This window comes from Ahaetulla prasina, chromosome 3, assembly GCF_028640845.1.
Source record: "Ahaetulla prasina isolate Xishuangbanna chromosome 3, ASM2864084v1, whole genome shotgun sequence".
Classification (NCBI taxonomy): Eukaryota; Metazoa; Chordata; class Lepidosauria; order Squamata; family Colubridae; genus Ahaetulla; species Ahaetulla prasina.
In genome coordinates this window covers 195,162,590-195,182,799 of record NC_080541.1, presented here as the reverse complement: position 1 = coordinate 195,182,799, position 20,210 = coordinate 195,162,590, and the positions used below count along the sequence as shown (strand labels likewise).

Sequence of the window (20,210 nt, the reverse complement as noted above, 5' to 3'; positions counted from 1 at the left end):
CTGAATGTGACTGGGGGCTGATTATCCGTCAGTAAATTTTCCATCCTTCTGTTATGTTCTAACATTGCATATGAAAATAAGTGCAAATGGAACTGAAACGTGATCATTTTTTATTTGCAGGTTTAATTCCACCTAGTACTTATAATATACACTTCTGGGATAGCATTTCTTGACCAGAGATAGTCCTTAGATTAAGGCTATGTCATTTCAAATCAAATGATGATTGGATATCACATTACTATTATTTGATCATCCCTAGTTTAATCATAATAATTTCAAGAATAAAAGTGTTTTAATTGACAAGAAAGCCTGCAGCATATTACCTGAACTGCTAGGAATCATAATTAAGCCACATTTTGGCAGTAATAAAATGTATTCAGTAGCTGATAGTCTAATTGATTTTCAGGCAGTCATTGACATTAATTCTTCCAATATGACTGCTTTAGATTGTAAATGTATCTTGAAAATGCTAACAGGTATGCAGATATACTAATATCCTCAGACCCTGATTGTATAGTCTGTTGGGGGCTGACTGTCAAAACATAACTGTCTAAGACACCCACATGATGGTATTGCCTCTGAAGAGTCAAACTGCTGTCACCATTTAATTTCTGTATAATCTATCTAACCCTCATACATTCTTGTAAAAACCACTGTGTAGTAGATAAAGCTGAAATGGTAGTCTATTAAAACAAGCTTCACATCTGGGCATATTTAAAGAGGTTTTCTCAACCCAAGTACACTTATATTTGGCATTAAAGTACTGCTTGGCTAAATTCTCAAGTTGATTTTCATTCTGTAAATTATCTTCAGTGAAAGCAATGAAGGCTTAGTTTGAATGAGAGTAGAACAAGCTTAGTGTGTATGAGTGCTCCAGCCTTGGATTTATTTTTATTTCTAGATTATAGGTTCAAAAGGAAAAAGCAAACAATGTAACAAAATAATAGTACAGAAATAAGTCTTGTTTCCAAAAACATAAGAGCATGTGAAAAAGAGGGTATTCTAAAACTGTCAAATTTATGTATTATAGCAATAGCACTTAGAATTATATACCGCTTCATAGTGTTTTTACAGCCCTCTCTAAGCAGTTTTAGAGTCAGAATATTGCCCCCAACAATCTGGGTCCTCATTTTACCCACCTCCAAAGGATGGAAGGCTGAGTCAACCTTGAGCCAGTGAGAACTAAACTGCCTAACTGTAGCTAGCAGGTCAGCTGAAGTAGCCTGCAGTACCGTACTCTAACCACTGCCCCACCATGGCTCTTTTTGTACTTTAATGCAGGGGTCCCCAACCTTTTGAACCTCAGGGACCACCAAGTTCATAATTTTAAATCCTGCAGACCACTTATATGAATCCAGCGCACCACTTGCTGAAGCGCCTGGAGTCCCAGTGACAGGATGGGGCCCTTCAGGCATTCTCCCTTCTCTCTCTTTCTCTCTCTTTCTTCCCCCCTCTCCTACTCTTTCTCTCTCATTCTCTCATCTCTTTCTCCCTCTCCCCCTTTCTCTCTCTCCCACTCTTTCTCTCTCCTCTCTCTCCCTTTCTCTTTCTCCCCCTCATTGTCATCTTTCTCTCCCCTTTCTCCCCCCCCCTCATTCTCTCATCTTTCTTTCTCCCCCTTTTTCTCTTATTATCTTTCTCTCCCCCCATTCTGATTTTCATTATGATTCTCTCTCTGATTCTCTTTCATTCTGTCTCTCTCATTCTGTCTCTCATTCTCTTTGATTCTCTCTGATTCTCTCTCTCTCTCTCTTTGATTCTGTCTTTTTCTCTATTTCATTTTGTGTGGTATCAGCATTCCGCCAGTGGCGCAAAGCAGCCCTCGTCTCCTGCCGCTTGGGACTCGGAGCGGTAAATGGGGTCTGATCAGGGGAGCAGCCAGATTTTGCTCTTCATTGCCAGATTGGCCCCCTGCAAGCTCTCGTCTCTCAAAGAGCCCGGCCGAAGTTTCCTGCGCTGCTTCAGTGAGCACTCCTCGAGAGACCCAAGCGGCAGGAGACGAGGGCTGCTTTGTGCCACCGGCTGGGCAAATATACCGAGGCGGAATGCTGATGCTGTCCAAGTGCAAGTAGTGCTTCGCTCCCATAGCTTCCAGCCATCACAATCGCTGCTTCGGCTTGCTTGCGCTGCAACTCCTCCACCAGGGTGCACCGACAAAAATACGAAGATTTCTCCATGGACAACAAAATTTTCTCACAGACTACCAGTGGTCCGCGGACCACCGGTTGGTGACCGCTACTTTAATGTACAAATTATGTACTTTAATTTGTTAACTGATTGAACTCTGGAATTACCACAAGTCTTCAAATGCATAGTAGTCAACATTAAATGTTCAAGGATTTCACTTTGAGTGTATGTAGACATTAATACAGAGTAAGAAAGTTTAAGAAAAAACAACAGTATCTTATATTTTCGTTCTTTTATCTTGTTTTGTTTAGATAAAAAACTTTCTCTGAAAAAATCCTGAACATGTTCCTTGTTTTCTTGTTTTTTCTGGCTCTAATTACTATTTTTAATTCTCGGATGCATGTTCAGCATTTTGGCCTCCAAGTGGGAACACAGCAATTGAAAAAATCATATAATGCAGCCTCCCCCAATCTAATGACCTTGAAGTGTTCTTGCTACAACCACAACTCCCACCTTTTCAGGCTAGCATATTTGGAGGTCACTTGAAGAAGGATGACATAGTGCATGAAATCGCAGTCAGATTTCACTTCAAGGTAACTCAAGCACATTTACAATGTATCTATTGCTAAGCATGCCCCACCTTTCTGGCATGGAAAGTATGCTTCAAGTCCCTTCTATCACTGTCAGTTTACTGGATCCAGGAGTTCTGCCTTTTCTATAGTGGCACCTCCCCCATAGAGGTGCTTCTTTTGCTCCAGTAAACTGAAATCTACTCTTTTAAACATGTAATAATTCTATTAATTGTATTCATTTTGTTCATTTTATTTTACATACATTATTAAATAAATGATTCATAAAATCAGAACAACAAAAACATCCATTTGACATCATTTGAATAATTCCATAATAACAATAACATAATAAATTATTGTTATTGTAATACACTGACAAAACATATCACATCTTGCTTTTTTCTTTTAGATTAACCTTCTGCATAATCAGGACACAGTGTTCCAGAATAGCTGCACTAGATACAATTGTAGTATTTCCATTAATGAAAACACAAAAGTGCAAATATCAAAAGACAAACCGAACAAGTGCAAATGAATGAAAGTGCAAAAAAGCTTCAAAGTTATGAAAACATTTTTTTCTAACATTATATTTGCCTACTATAAAGGCTACTGCCTTAAATAAAGGACTTCTTTGCAGGATTTGCCATACAGTGACTGCCACCTATCTGATATTTCCACTTCTCTCATCTTTACAATAATTCAGCAGCCCAAGAAACACAAGAGAGCAAGAAGGTAAAAACTTTTTTAAAAAAACAACATTTTTGTTTTCCATTGCATTCAAGCCCAAAATACGCCTAGATACAGTAGTAAACTCACTTTGCAACTGGAATTTGGATTTCCCATTTTAAAAGTGCTTAAGTTAGAGGGCCCAGACTGGAATGAAGGGATGGGAATAATGAAAATTGCAGGAAAAATATTTTTCTCCTATCTAGGACTTATATATTATATGACTCAGTCAAGAAACCAAAGAATTATATGGTTAAAATTAGAGTCCAGAGGTCTTCAAACTTGGCAGCTTTAAGACTTGTGGACTTCAACTCCCAGCATAGCTGGCTGGAGATTCTGGGAGTTGAAATCCACAAGTCTTAAAGCTGCCAAGTTTGAAGACCTCTGCTCTAGTCTAATGCAAATATCATTATGATTTTTGCTATGTGAAATAAGTTTTAGCTGCTCCATATTTAAGATAAGTGTCTGATATCCAGATAAAGAGCTATAAAGAAATGTCAGTGCAGAAGCAGTAATAAGATAATTGCTCTTAAGAACAGTTTCCAATTATCAGTTTTCTATAAAGGTTTTTCTCACAATTTTTCAATCTATCAAAACATTTTTTGAATGTTTAAAATAATTTATTTGTGGCTGATAACATTTACTTAAGCCATTTAAGCCCCATTTTTCTGTTGTTAATGCATCTTCTCATCTAGTGAATAACGATGAATAGAGTCAAGCCCCTGCACACTAGCTTGAGGAGGAAAAACATGAGTGAACAAGGGTAATAGGTTGATAGCCCAATTTTGTAATGGAACTACTCAAGTACTGATTTGGATAGAAGGCAGTAGATTGAATGTAATGCTCCATTTCTGTACTTGCCACATGTACTGTAAATAGGGTGAAACAATTGCAAGGGCACATACATGCTGTAATTTGTGACAATTACAACTGAGTAATAACATCACTCCAACATATGCTTAAAAAATTCAACATGTTGCGAAGAATTTGTTACCTCTGGAACCTATGCTACTCCCTGCTATTATTACTTCCATGCCATAAACTGGGGTGTTGTATTACCATCCGGTATAAAACCAATCCACTAGGTTTTTACAGCTCTCTTTTTAATTTAAAAATTCTCAATAATTTTCATATTTAATTGGGGAACTGATGCAATTTGTATTTGTACATATACATAATTAGTTAAGGTGATCTGATCCCTGTTATTTCCTAATTAAAAACAAAGAAATGGAACTGTGATAAATAATTCCATCAGTGGCAAAGCAATGAAATAACAAATAAATAGACAAGGTCGTTATGAAGCCTCCTAATGAAATCAGTTAAACTGTTATCATCATCACATAAGGAAGATAGTCTCAGGCTCTTGTGCCTGATGTTTGCTTGATTGTCTTGCTTGGTCTTAGAAGATATGATCCAAAGCTTACAATGGAAGCACAGTTAGCAGACAAACATAGAATCTCAGGTTGCTGTGGAGTTACTTAGCTCATGAGACATTTTAGCTGCCATTGGCTCCTTTGAAAAAAAATAGAAGCCATTATTAAGATGCTTGAGACAAAATAACCCCTAAGGTGCCTGATGCTGAGGAAAACATGGTCTATTGGAATGAGGTTTTTAAGAATTAGCCTGACACTTTGGTAGTATCTGGATCTGAGGACATCTCCTGATGCCTAACTAAATTTAACTGCTGATGTTATTCAAGAAAAGAGTATGAAGAGTATGTTATTCAAGAAAAGAGTATGCCAGACCAGTGATCAAACCAGCCTGTACAAGCTATTCAGAGTAGTAGAAGCTCTCCAAAATTTTTGGAAGGAGTCTTCATTGGCCTTGCTCTTTGGCAAAAGCAAAGCCATTCTATATAACTCTGGTGAGGCCAAGCTATTTTTTTTACTGACATCTGCTATCTTTTAGATCTAATCCTCTATAACAATATCTATAGTGTAAGCGAGGAATCTTTCTGGACTGGACGCTATATTTGGAATTTTGAGAAATGTGATATATACACTCAAAATCACTCAAATATACTTGTGTATTCACAAAACTGCTTCCACAGCCAACATGACTAGTTACAAAACATCCATTTACCAGAAGCAAAAAACCCTCCAAGATACTCTCTACCATCCTGAATGCCATAATACTACTTGTCTTGCTTAATAGTGCTCACCTTCCTATCAATAAAAGCCAATTTCTCTTTCCTGTACAGTCATTCATGAAAAAAGCACAATCACCTGTTAATTAAACAAAAATATTTCAGAACGTCAAAGAAGAAATTCAGAGTTTGACATCTAAGGACATTTTCCCTGAATCCAAACTACAAGATGGAAGAATGTTTTGTACCAAAAACCATAAGTAGCCATATACTGCAATTGTTTATATACATAAGAAGCTGATTTCAGCTGAAAAAAATAAGACTTCAGGGGGAAGAAATGGCAGATTAAAGATGGCTCTGTGAAAAGCAGGGCTGATGACACAGTGAAAACAGAATCAGTAAGTAGACTTTCTGTTCAAAACCTCTCTGGAGAAGGAGAGGACAGGAGATTGCCCACATGTGCTCTGAACAGTTGATCCTCATGAAGAAACTTCAAGACAACAATGGGCTTTTAGAAGTGGGAGATGACAGGAATAGCTATCTTGCTTGTAATCACAGTTAGTGCATTTTAAAAGTCCTAACTTTGAAAACTTCCTTTAATAATCACAATGAAGTCACAAATGAGAAATTGCTTGTTAAAATTTCTTATAAGCTATCAGTGACATTTGGATTGACAGGTCTGAAAAAACAGGTGATTCCTTCAATCTTTAATGAAAGAAAAAATTAATCATAAGATTTAAGATTTTTATTAAAAAAAGTTGAAATAAACAGTAAATAAGATTTTGATCCTAGAAAATTATAAACAGATTAAGGCTCCAGATAAATGTGGAATAAGATTTTGGAATTGATTATAAAGAATTGTTCCCATCGGAAATAGATTTGTTTGGACTTTGCAGGACAAAATAAATATAAGCAACTTTAAAAATTGGACATAAAAGGGAACAAAAGATTTTAATTAAAGAAGAAAATAAACAAGCCTGATGAACCACGAATTACCACAACTGGGATGTATAAAATGGTGCATTTCAACATTAAAAATACTGAAGCATACTTTTGAAAATTGGAATCAGAAGTTAGTATCACCAAAGTCAATAGTGATGTTTGCTTTTATGGATAGCCTGTGTCCTGAAAATATTATGGAAGAAATGGCTGATGAGGAACACGCAAAGTTGGGAGTGCCTACATCTCTCAATGACAACACTTTTAGTAGGACTATGATAGTAGTGCCAACTCAATTAAAAAAGGCATTAGCATTACCCAAGCATTTTTGAAACGGCATCCCTTTCCTCAGTTTCAGGTTTAAAGATGAATCCTTTGTCACTCTCAATAAGCCACCCATAGAGTCCTAAAGTTGTATTTTACTGTCAAATTCAGGAAAAATGTACTTAGAAATTTAACAAAAATTATTAAGAACAGACTAATTGCCTTTTTCTTCTCTGAAGAATTTACGTCCTACAAATTACGTAAATGCACAGCAAACAAGACTTATGATTATGTCAAAAACAGGACTTTAATGTCCACATCCTTTGTCAAGAATCATCTAGGTCACGGATCTGCAAACTTGGCTCTTTTAAGACTTGTGGACTTCAGCTCCCAGAGTTCCTCAGCCAGCAGAGCCAAGTTTGCAGACCCCTGATCTAGGAATTCCAGGAGGATATTTTCCCCCATGGATAAAAAGTATATCTCTTTGGATATAGAAAGAGTTTGGCACATTCATCATTGGCATTTTTAAAGAATGGTTTGATAAGAGATGAAAGAGAAGAGAAACCTCTTTCTTCTTGGCACCATACCTCTTAGGAACTACACATGATATTCATAGAGAATACAAAAAAATAATATTAGGAGACCACTTTCTATGAAAGAGGAAAACTGAGATACACATTTGTTTCAAACAGCAAGTAGCCAATACTTAAAAGAAAAAAGCCAAACATGTCTTAAGTATTTCATAAGTTAAAATGCTGCATTTCCATAGGTCAGTGGTTCTCAACCTTTACAGTGCTGCGACCCCTTTAATACAATTCCCCACGATGTGGTGACCCCTTTAATACAATTCCCCATGATGTGGCAACCCCAACCATAAAATTATTTTCGTTTTGAATTTATCGCACCTGAAGCCGTATTGGCTAGCGATCTGAACTGCTTGCGAATGCCTTGAGGATGGAGGCATTAAAGCGGAGACTCCTCCCCTATTAAGTTTATCGCGCCTGAAGCCAGATTAGGCTAGCGATTGGGAGTGATTGCAGCTGGCTTGAGAGGGAGTCATCAGAGCAAAGATTCTCTCTTTTTTAATTCATCGTGCCTGAAGCCGAATTCGGCTAGCGATTTGAAGAGCCTGCAGCTGGCTTGTGGAGTCAACCATTGGAGCGCGATTCTTCGACTCGCAAGTATACTTCCCATATTTCCGATGGTCTTAGGCAACCCCTGGCAAATCGTCATTCGACCCCCAAAGGGGTCCCGACCCACAGGTTGAGAACCGCTGCCATAGGTATTTTGTGTGGAAATTAAAAAACAGATTTCAGAGACCGCATATGGCATATACATGATTAAAGAAAATCATCCTTGCCTTCATAAACTAAAGTGGGAAGAAAGGGAAAAAAGTGTGTTCTTAAGTTCAATCACCTTGCAAATTAGATCTAAGTAGACATAAGAGATCTTACTTTGGCCACTAAAGCCTTAGTTCAGCCACCATAATCAATGCAATGATTCTATTATCCAGTACCACTAACAAGTTCATACAAGAGATGAAAAATTGAAAGGAAAAAAATCCCCAAACACATCAAATTGATTGAAATTAGAAGAAATCCAACAGGAAAATTCTAAGACAAGGGTGCCAAACTCCGGGCCCATGGGCTGGATGTATCACGTGCTGACTGCACCCACGCCCGGTTTAGCAAAGTGGGAACAAGTCCCGATATGTCACGTGACGATGCCATGACGATGCAAGTTTGACACCTCTGTTCCAAGATATTTGGGCATTTGACATAGAAAATTCATATGGCTTTCTAACCTTCTTCACAAAAATAAATGCAACAACAATAAATTAATATCCTGTATTTTGATGAAATTTAAACTCTACTGTTTCAGGCCATCTTTTCTCTTGCCTAAATGGGAGACAGACTGGCATTACAACTCCTGCCTATCTTGTTAAGTCCATGTGAGCACAGCATAAATGGCCCAACAGAATGTCATATGTTAATCATTATCAAGAGGATATAGGAAAAACTCTATGCAGTTACCAACAGAATTATTGATTAATTGAATGTTTGCAACACACCGTATACTATTAACGTGAAACTATAAAAGATTAAACTTTAAATAAGAACAGTTTCTAATCTATGTTGTGAAACAACAAAATATAAACATTTGGCACATGTTGAAATGAATAGAGACTGATGGGACAAAATTGATACAATCAAAGAATCTGAAAACTGCGTTGCACATCATTTTTTCTTCATTTCATGTATCTCATGGCCAATATGACAGGATAAAGTTAGCTAGCTCCACATAACCAGTAGTTATTCTTTGAATGAGAGGAATGTTTTCACTTAGTGCAAAGTGTTAATATTGTTACTTTGCTAATCTTATTTTCTATAGCCCATAATAAAATTTCTGATAATTTAAGAAACTGACTTTTGCCCAGAAAAATCAGATTTCAGAATTGCTGCCAAATACTGTACAAGGTAGCAGTATATACAAGAGCAGTGGATATATTACAAAATAATAAATACTAATCCAGACACACTGTAAGGTAAGAATTCAAGCAGTCAGAGATGATAGGTGAAAGCCACAGCAGGTTAAATTCAGTAGCAAATCTGGTCTCAAACCCATGTTGTGTGCCATCATAACCAACAAGAGAACTTAGCAGGATTTCTGGCATCAAGCAAGTCATTCTTGGAATTTTTCAATTAAACGTTATCAGGACAGAATTCAAAAAGGCCAAGATAAGAAGGGAGGGAGAAAGGAAGGAGTTCTGCATGTAAACAAAAATGAAGACTCAGAAAGAGCAAGTTGGCAGGATTTTACAACTGCAGCAGTTAAGAAGGTCTCAATTCATCCAAGATAGACAGACAAAAGAGTCCGGCAGTTTCTGTGTGGAGGAAAGTCAAAAGCTGTCCTGGCTAGTTCATTTTAAGGTGTCATCAGCATTTTTGAACATAAGAATGGCATTGTAGATTTTAAGTGCTGGGCCAAGCTTTACGCTCATGATCTTCACAATGTCAGCCTGAGTCAGCAAAAGGAAGGCCTCACCATCAATCATCTGTGGAAGAGATGTCTTTTTAACTAGAATGCATATACAGCAACAAATTAAATATCCAATGATTTAATCTCATTATACTGTTAGCAGAAGATGCAAAATAAGACAGTTCAGAAAGATAGAGAAGTCCAAAAACTTCACTGCATTCAAATTGAACGGTAACAGTAAGATTTCTTTAAGGCATGCTTCAAAAAAGATTCAATAGTGAAAATTTTATGTTTATTCAAGATCACATCATAAAAAGTTAAAAATAACTAAACTCAATCTGAGAATACAGCAACGTTTCATTAATTAAGTGAATACTTCTATTGTCTGTTTGAACACAGCAAAACTATACTCTTGGGCACAGACTAACTTAGGGAGTAAATAAGTGATTGCAGGTTGCTTATCTTTTAGGAAAAATTATTAATATAGATAGTCCTCACTTATCAACTACTTGTTCAGCGACTGTTTAAAGTTTCAATTGTGGTGAATGAGTGATACTTACAGCTGATCCTCAGTGTTCTGGTCACTGCAGTTCCCCTGCAGTCACATGACCACAATTCAGGTGCTTGGCAACCAGTTTGTATTGGCAACCACGGTTGCAGCATCCTACAGTCACATTACTAATATTTCTGACATTCCCTGCTGGCTTTCCTCAAGCAAAGTTACAGGAAAGACTGCAAGTCATCCTGCTAAGTGCCCTCCAGTCTTCTTATTCCACATGCCAAGGAGTTTTTCAGCCCTGGAAGCCATCTTTTTCTTTGGCTCTTCAGGGCTGCCACATTTAGTGCTGTGGGAGATTGGAAGGGGGGATTGTATGGAGTTGGGGAGATATCTAGTGGTATGACTGGGAGGCATCTCCAGTTGGGACGGTGCATTGATTGGCCCATGTGATGGACATGTGGGTGCAGGGGAAGGGACTTGGACTTTCTTATGGGTGGGGAAAATCTGGAAGCTTTCAGATTCAGGTTTTCCCAGATTTGCCAATATGACATCTCTAATAAAATGGAACTTTGAGGAACTTCTACCCTCGGAGTCTTATTTCGTTAAACTCCTGACAGAGTTTTTATTTTATGAGACTATAGAGCACTTGGTGTAGTGCTAAGGATCAGGCTAGAAACAGTTCCTCATTAGACATGAAGTCATCTGGATGACCTTGGCCCAGTCACTCACTCTCAGCCCTAGGAAGATGGCTATGGCAAACTATTTCTGTAATATTGCCAAGAAAACTTCAGGAACTAGTCCAGGGGCAAGGAGTCAAAAACTGATTTTAGGATACACACACACAAAATAGTCCATTACTCTACCTCATCTCTGAAGAGTTTTGCTTGATCCTCACAACCTGTTAACGTCTGTACAAAGCTGAAAACCTTTAAAGAAAAGACATAAAGGCAATAATTAAAGAGAGAAAAAGGGAATAGCAGTTTTCTCTATACCAACAATCCCTAAACCTTTCTTTAATATGACCTATTTCACCATCAGAAGCACCTGAAAATGATCTATTAACCAAGAATTGGTAATACACTATCCCATCCCTAATGGCATCTGGAAGATACTGAACAACGTTGAATACAAAGTTATTTAAATGTATTACATTAAAATAAGGTTAAGGCTGCTTAAACAATATTTTGGACACTCTTACCTCATCAATTGTCCATTTGGCCACTGTGGATGCTGTGATCCCAGCTACTCCAGGCAGAAGCTTACAATGCTGATCCCAGCAGAGGGATAAGGAACGGTCAGGATGTGCTGACAAGGCTGACATAAACAGAGACTGGTGCATACTTTCGGATGAAATGGCTGATAACAAGATTTATCACTTGTCAGATTAGATTGGGAAATGGGGGGGGGAATCAAAAAAGGCAGAAACAAACTTCTTCTGTAACACTCTCAAGAAAAATGTGTGGATGCAATAATTGGGAACGGAATTCAGCTCATAGGTACCATCATCATGCTGAAATATGGAGAAATTGGCTTCTTCTCCAAGCTATATGTCAACTTTCCCCTATCCGCTATGTTGAAATTACACCATCCCATCATTCCTGGTCCTTCTATATCTCTTGGTGATGTGTTATGTCTAACTTTTGATGGGATAATCCCCAAACAGAGTTGATGAACAATTTTAGGGTATTCCTGGACATTCGCCTCCTGTTCAATAAGCTAATGGTAGTCATGGATGGGGAATATCTGTATAGATTTACCAACTGCACTAATTCCTGAACTGGGAAACCTTGCTCACAGTCACTCATGCCTTACTCACTTTCTACTGGATTCCTTTAAGATGCTATATATGACACTAACCTTGAAGACTACCCAGAAAATGCACCTGATCCAGAATATAGTGACATACACACAGTGTTGAATTCAGTTTGCCTATATTATACCAGAGCGTACAAGATGCACTGATTCCCAATCTCTTTCTAGATGCCAATCCAAGATGCTAATTATGACTTTTAAAGCCCTGCATGACCCAGAATCTGGTTATTTGCATGATTACCCTTCCCTGCCTATTCCAGCCATTTGGGTAGGGTGGATATGCTCCGGGTCCCCTTCTCGAAATGTCTTAACTGGTCTGCAATTTCTAAGGCACTGGCTTAGAAACTGCAGACCAGAAGTGTCAAACTCAAGGCCCACGGGTTGAATCCAATCCACAATGTGGTCGGATCCAGCCCGCAGGGCCGTCCTGGTCTACCCAATGCGAAGAGGAAAGATAGTGCCAGCAGTTTGGGGTGTGGTGTCAAGCTAGCCATGCTCAGCCAGTTGGCCAGGCCCAGTAAGCCACACCCACCCAGGCCCCAAGGTAACAGTAACAGGTCAACCACAGCCCTGATACGGCTCTCAATAAAATTGAGTCTGACACCCCTGCTGCAGACTGTGAGTTCTAGTTTCAGTTTAGGTACAAAGCTATCTGGGTGACTTTGGTCCAATCACTTTCTTTCAGCCCTAGGAACGAGGCAATGGCAAGCTACTTCTGTCATCTTGCCAAGAAAACTGTATGGACTAAGCCAGGAAGTCACCAGTCATCAATGACTTGAAGGCACACAAAAAATCAAAGTGGGACCTAGAAAGCATATGCCTTTTCAATAGCAGCTTTCTGTAGGTTTCCGCCAGGGACCACAAACGTTTTTCGCTCTCCCTACCCAGCAGGTAAAAGGGAAGGGGATCTTTCATCAGAGATCAAAGTGGATTACCTTCTACAAGCTCTTGAAACTAGTCAAACCTCCAAATTGCCCAACTCTATTACAAAAGTGTTTCAACACCATCTACATTTTTTACATAAATGGTATCATATCTCCCACATTACATCTGAATAGGATTCCCATCTCTACAGATATATAACATTAATGCCAAAAAGCACAGATCCTATTTTAACAAATATAGTTTAAAACATAATTTGAATTCTACCAAGTTAGTCAGCTCCAGTTGTACCTTTTATATACAAAAACCCACACAATAATTATTTTGCTGCTCTTATAATATTGTTCTTACAGGATAAGCCCTTTTTCACTTGCCACTTATAGAAAAAACAAACTATCATACACTTACTTTGGAAATCTTCCTGCTGGATTTTCCGATATTTAGGAGGTCGCCCTCTAGAGAAAAAAAAAATGCGTTATATGTTATAGAGTATTGATTAGAAAATGTGCTATAGTAAATACTGCTAACTGAACCTTAAATCAGGGGTGTCAAACTCAAGGCCCAAAGTCTGGATCCGGCCCATGGGATACTTAGATCTGGCCCACGGAACCGCCCTGGAAAAAGCAAAGGACCAGCCCACAGTAATTCTGCCAGCGAAAACAGGCTCCTGAGCTCTGTTTTCCACTGCCACAGCCTCCTGCAACCCTCTGCTTGTGAAAATGGAGCTCGGGAGCCTGTTTTTGTTGGCAGAACCCTCGGGCCACCATAGGTGCCACCAACAGGAGTGGCATCAATCTGGCCACACCCACCCTGGCCATACCCACCCCGGCCCTCCCTGGTCAAACATAACCCTGATGTGGCCCTCAATGAAATTGAGTTTGACACCCCTGCCTTAAATCATATATTGATGGGGGCAGAATCATGTGATCAGACATCAGTGGAATAAAAGCAGCTTGGAAAAGTGCTACACAGGTAGCTTTCGCTTATTGACTGCAATTGGAATAGACAAATGCATTGCTAAGTACTACAGTCTTTTAAGTAAAATGTCATGTGACTACATGGATTTATAATGTCAATTCTGACTGCAGCTGTGAACCAAATCACTGAGGTAACTTACTGCTGGCTTCCCCATCAGTTCCCTTTACTTGTTAGAAACTGGCAATTACATGACCATGAGATGTTGCAATCGTCATAAATGTGTGCTTGGTTACTAAGCACCCAAATTGAATCACATGACCACAGTGCAATGGCTTCAACTTCAAGGTTATCTTTCAGTGCCATTTTAACTTTGAACAGTCCTGAATGAGTGGTCAGTAATCAACAACTACTTATGCTCGCAATTGTACTCCCAAATAAGATGCATGTATTTCAGGAATATACGTCTTATCAAAACATCTTTCTCAATGAATCCACAAGAGAAGAATGTTTTGTTTGTTTTAAAGACCATAAATCAAATACTCATGTCAGAAATTTGCATGGAGTATTGAGCTGATATTTTTATTTTTTTATTTAATTGTATTTATTGCATTTATATCCTGTCTATCATGGATAGTGGAAGTATTAGCTGACCATGATTAATCTTGAAAACAATGCTGGATCTAAATAATAGTTGGGTGGGAGATAACTAAGGGCTGGGATGTCAAAAAAAGAAAATACAAAGGTAAATCAATGTCATGGTACTGACAAGAAAATTAGTGCAACTACTATGTGTTGAGCTTGATTTGAGTGACTTTTTAACTTTTTCTTTTGAGAACTTAAGATGTATACACAGATGGGATTTCTCCCCTCATTTTCTCTTCAGAACAACCTACAGTATGAGATGGGTTGGACTGTTTAAGCCCTACTAAGTAGAATAAATCAAGAAACTAATTCCACAGAGAGACTAAAACTATTTTAATCGAAAGTAGCTACAATTACAGAACTTGCAAATCTGATTGTGTGGTATTTCCTCTTCCTTCAGTGAATAAGAGAAGTGTTTGTTTATGGACAGCCAAGAATAAAAACCCCAAATGGATTCTCAAACAAATCAGCTCAGAGTTCTCACTTGAGGTACAAATGATCCAGTTCAAATTAATCAAAACTTTGGACACATTATACAAAAAACTAGCTCTATGCTGAGAAAGGTAGAAGAAAAGAGAAGAGGATGACTAGTAGCAAGACGGATAGATTCAGTTGCAGTAAAAATGAGTGCACCATTGGAAAGCCTGAAATATAGATTAGGGACAGACAGTCGTGGGAAAATCTGTTTACGTGATTGCTAAGTCAACAATGATTTGATGGCCCATATTTAATCACACCAAGAGCAAACTCTGATCAAATGAGAATTTGAACCTAGATTTCCATGTACCGGTAATTCAACCCCTTAACCACCATTATATTTCCATTGGCTATGTCAAATATGTCGTGGATGGGGTGTACATTCTTTCATCATTTCCAGTGTGGTTCTTTCCAAACAAGCCACAATAAGATTTATGGAGCTAAATCAATCCCTTTGTTCTATGCATTTCCTTGTATACAGCTTTAAGAGAAAGTCACATGCCTGTTAATCTTCGTTTTAAAACTATTTTCCCCCACAGCTCAAGGAAGCACAAGGGATCATCTGCTGTTTTCTATCTAGCCTCTCCTGGACTAAGATACACTTAGCTTTAAGATGACAATGTATTATATGACTTCAAAATTATTCCATGAGTTCTATTTTAATTTCTAATACCACAGTTGATTAGGACCCAACTCACAGATCTCTGCACTCAGAAGCAAGTTATTCTGCATAATATTAATAAGAACAGATTATAAAAACAGAGAATAGATTAGTTTAGAAAAATGATTCAGGATCGAAGAGAATAATATATAAAAATAGATATTATGCCTCGAGAAGCACAGGGTTAGCAGCAAATCGTGCATAAACTATGAGGAATCGGCATAAAGCAAATATTTGAAAATGACTGGTTGTAAATTACAATGGCACCCCTCAGTGTAATCATCCCAATGGATTAACACTGGCTGTTCCTTTACCTTCCATGATGGCGAGACTTCTTCTTCTGGGAATAAGCAATTAGGTTCCTTTTTCGAACAGAGTTTTCAGTGTCTGAAAGTTCAGCCTTTACCCTTCCCTGGTTTTTCTCTGCCAGGGGACAGCCTGAGATGCAGTAATGAGCTGTAAATCTCCCAGTCACATGGCCTGAGCCATCACAACCAGGTGTTGGACACTTTCTGGAAAATAGAGATTAAAAAAGCATTTGGTTTTGTGTGTTAACAGGTATTTAACAATGATGATGATGATGATGATGATGATGATGATAATAATAATAATAGTAATAATAATAATAATAATGACTTTATTCAAAAAGTCGTGGGAACATAAAGTTGAAAAAGTTATAGAAATGAGAAGGTGAAGATCTTGTGGGACTTTCGAATACAGACGGATCATCACTTGGAACACAACACACCAGATATCACAGTTGTGGAAAACCAAAACATACAATTTATTGACATTGCGGTACCAGGAGATGCCAGAGTCGAAGAAAAAGAACTGGAAAAAATCATGAAATATCGCGACCTGGCCATCAACACTACACAGCTATGGATGAAACATGTAATAGTGATACCCATTGTCATCGGGGCACTTGGTAACATGTCAAAGAATTTTATAAGATACATCAACGAATTGCAGCTTCCTGCAATAACACCAGCAGAACTGAAAAAAACTGCGCTACCTGGAACATCATATCTTAAGAAGGTACTTGGTTGATACCTAGGATGCTGGCAGCAACCATTAGCACCAGTCAATGGTATTTGTGATGCCTTTTTGAATGTTCAGTTGACTGAGTTTCATGTTTAATGAATAAATATAAATAATAATAATAATAATAGTACTTTGCTCAATATTTATCTTCCAAGCCAAATGAAATTTAGCAGTTGTGAACTGAACCTGCTCAATTTTAAAAGTTTCAACTCCTTTTTCAATCTATTACAACCAACAATAAAAACATAGATAGCCACAATAAACTAATAGCTGGAATGATCTTGATGAGGATACAGGATTCACAAAGTATGTTAAATTGATTTACTCCAAGCAAGTTGCACAGACACTGAAGTAGCAGTTGTTCCTCAACACCTCTTAGTGGGGCTTTAAGTCCATGTTGCCCATAGCAGCATAATCAGCAGGATAGTGTAACTTATCATGAGTGCTCACCTATGAAAGCTATATTTGGAACTCTTGGTAGGTGGGAGGGTCTTACAGGCCAAGGTTGGACAATTTCCATTGGTAGAGGAGACAGGTTCCTTTGGCCCTGCTCAAAAGGGAAGATATCATTTGAGTCTCAGGCACTTTAATTTAAGACATACGCAATTTCCATCTGCATGAAGTTACAATTAATTTTCATTCTTTAAACAAAACTGTATTATACACTTTAAGTTTTTCTCCTCCCCTCCCCAAATTAATATAGTTCAAAATTTGAATTCTAATTAGTAAAATTTGCCTATTTCTATCTTGCATATTAAAAATATTTCACAGTTGAATTTCAGCAATACCCAACTACATCAACATTCAAAACTGTTCAGTAGATATTTCTCAAAAGCAGGAAGTATTTATGTATTATGTATTTGGTTTAATGTTTGAAAGCCATTCTTACAATGTGACATATAAACATATTAAAGTATACTAAATATTTAGTTAAAACAATGAGTTAAAACAGCAGCCTAATCCAACATTGGTACAGTAATTTAGCATTAAAAAAGCAGCAGAATTATCTAAAATAGCATCCATGTAGAACCATCCTAAACCTTTGAGTCTTTCATAAAATGTTTAAGTTTTCATAAAGCTTAAATTGAGTGGAAAATATACACAACTATTGGAAGTGGACCTTTATATATATATATGAAGGTCAAGTCTACCAGAGACACAGAAACCAAAGGAAGCCTTGGGCAAGGTTTTTAGGGGTCATGTTTTTATGTGTTTTTGGAAAACTAAAAAATCCCTCACATATAAGCATTGTAGTACCAGGGCTAAAGAATTAACACAATAGAAGGTGTTCACATTACTTTTTCATCACCTGTTATAATTATAAGCTAAAATATGTCACCCTGTCTATTATTTCATGGAGTCTGTGCTGTCTATTTCTACTGTCACTAGATAATCATGAGAATGTGGCAAGTATTTGTGCAACATGTAGTTACTGTTCTTACTAAGAGGAGGTTGTAATGGATGTCCAGTTTTTGAGCACCATCCTACAGGATGAATGTCTGGGTGATCTGAGTCAATCCAGAAATCATAGATATGGCTCCAGCCATCAAAATGAATCTATAGGCAAACATCAACAGAATGTGGTTAGATTTTAGAAATCATCCTTGGAGCATCTGACCAGCAGAGATAAAGGTGCATTCTCTCTAATCAATGCATAAAAGCAGTTTCACATGGCACAGAAGGAGATGGTTCTCCATATTTTCACTTCAAGTTGATCAATAATTTGAGAAACTTCATATCTGAAGGCACATAATCAACAGCTGGAGGCCCTTGGATCATCCCAGCTTTGAGAGATGTGCCTCCAAACATACAGAACAGACCTAGTCAATTCATGGTGGAAAGATGGAGATCCACTTTTCACTTTACCATATATATATCACATACTTCTAAGATACCATATCTCACAAGTGGAAGTATGAATCTTTTAGGTGCATGCAACACTAAAAAAAGACAGAGGGTGAAAGCTACCAAATCCCCACATCTCACTCCAAATCCACCAGTATGGAGGCAAAAGCATAGCTGGAATGCTGTTCATTCTGTAATCTGTTTGGTCCATGGCAGTGTGGAATTAATGGGGAGTCTCAGAAATTTTTTTATAAACTTCTAAATAACTTCTCCTCCTTGATTTACAGCGGCCACATTTCTATTGTCTGGAAATGGAAACTGAATCCATACCTTCTCTTTCCCATGTTATTGCACTTCCTATTCATCCACAAGTGGCTGATGGTGCAATTGGTGCATATAATTATGCCACTATATTTTACCTTTTGGCTTGTTCATTTGACCTCATCTCTTCCCTTTTTCTTCTGATATCTAAATAAAAAGTACTGGGGGATAGTATTATGAACACTATTTGTGGGAAAACAGTGACATCCCACTGAGAATAGAAAACTTTACTGAGTATAAAATGCACAATTCTTAATCAGTGTTGACAGAAGTATATCTGCTATCCATGAGCATGCCTATGCACTGTGCACAGGATTAGACATTACTACAGTTGCTTGGTTATTGCCAAATCTTTCTCCCATTATCGTCTGTACCTACTATATTGGATTTACTATTAGGTGCTGACAACATTATTATCTGATACTATTTTTCCATTTTGGTAAGTACCTGCGAAGTGACAACCATTAGCACAGAAGAACTTTAGAATTGGTGTGTCTACATACATTGATATCTGTTGCTATAACAAATTAAATGGATATTATAGTATGACATTTGGCAATATTGACCATGAAATAAGGGGGGAAGTGCCCTCAAAATTGAACCAGCCACTCTTCTAAAGTGACTGGCCTATTACCCCAAGCTGCTTTTTCCAAAAGGCAACTGGATTTTCTTTTTTCTTTGAAAATGTTTCACTTCCCATCCAAGAAGCTTCTTCAGTTCATTTTTCAAAGAAAACAAAACCATGAAAATCCAGTTGCCTTTTGGAAAAAGTACCGTGGGGCAACCATAATCTTGATGACTGAGAATCTCCATAGACACTGGCCAATTGTGTCTCCTTGCTGCCATCACTCCTTCACTGTAAACCTGTTTCTCCCTTCCACATCAGCCCTCCTGGGACAGGGGCTGCAGACCTGTACCAGTCCATAGCTTGTTAGGAACCAGGCTGTGGTGGTTCTTAACAAGCCATGGGTGGCGGGTGAGTGAGTGCAGTTTCATCTGCACATGCACAGAGCTAGGTTGTGCATTAAACCATACTACCACCTCGGTCTGTGGAAAAATTGTCTTCCATGAAACAGCAGTCCCCAACTTTCCAGTACTAGGGGCCGGCCTACTACTGGAAAGTTGGGGAGTGATGTTCTGGGGATCCAAGGAAGACTGAGAAAGAATTCCTCACCTCCTCCAAATCTAGCTAAATACAGAAGTAGACAGGAATACAAAGCAAAAACACTGAGGTCCGTAACTCAACCAAACTCAGGCAGGTGTCAAGAGGCAACTGGTCAGTTCCAGGATTTAAACAAAAACCAATTTATGTCAAATTATAAAATAGGTTTCCACACTCACAACACCCAATTTAAATAACAGTAGTAGTAGTAACAACAACAACAATACCCTAATGCAATTCTATCTAAACCAACT

General features: G+C 38.0%; 1 protein-coding gene across 1 annotated transcript in view; it reads right to left on the bottom strand.

Moving 5' to 3' along the window:
• Nucleotides 1–2,078: 2,078 nt before the first annotated feature.
• L3MBTL1 (L3MBTL histone methyl-lysine binding protein 1) overlaps nt 2,079–20,210 on the bottom strand; it is a 52,744-nt gene continuing 34,612 nt past the window's right edge. Inside the window, exons 16-22 of the mRNA XM_058178114.1 lie at nt 18,071–18,185; nt 17,079–17,175; nt 15,899–16,096; nt 13,295–13,341; nt 11,391–11,548; nt 11,056–11,118; nt 2,079–9,769 (exon numbers count right to left, since the gene is read on the bottom strand). Coding sequence (XP_058034097.1) covers nt 9,635–9,769; nt 11,056–11,118; nt 11,391–11,548; nt 13,295–13,341; nt 15,899–16,096; nt 17,079–17,175; nt 18,071–18,185 — 813 coding nt within the window. The 3' untranslated portion in view covers nt 2,079–9,634. The remainder of the gene's footprint in view (nt 9,770–11,055; nt 11,119–11,390; nt 11,549–13,294; nt 13,342–15,898; nt 16,097–17,078; nt 17,176–18,070; nt 18,186–20,210) is intronic.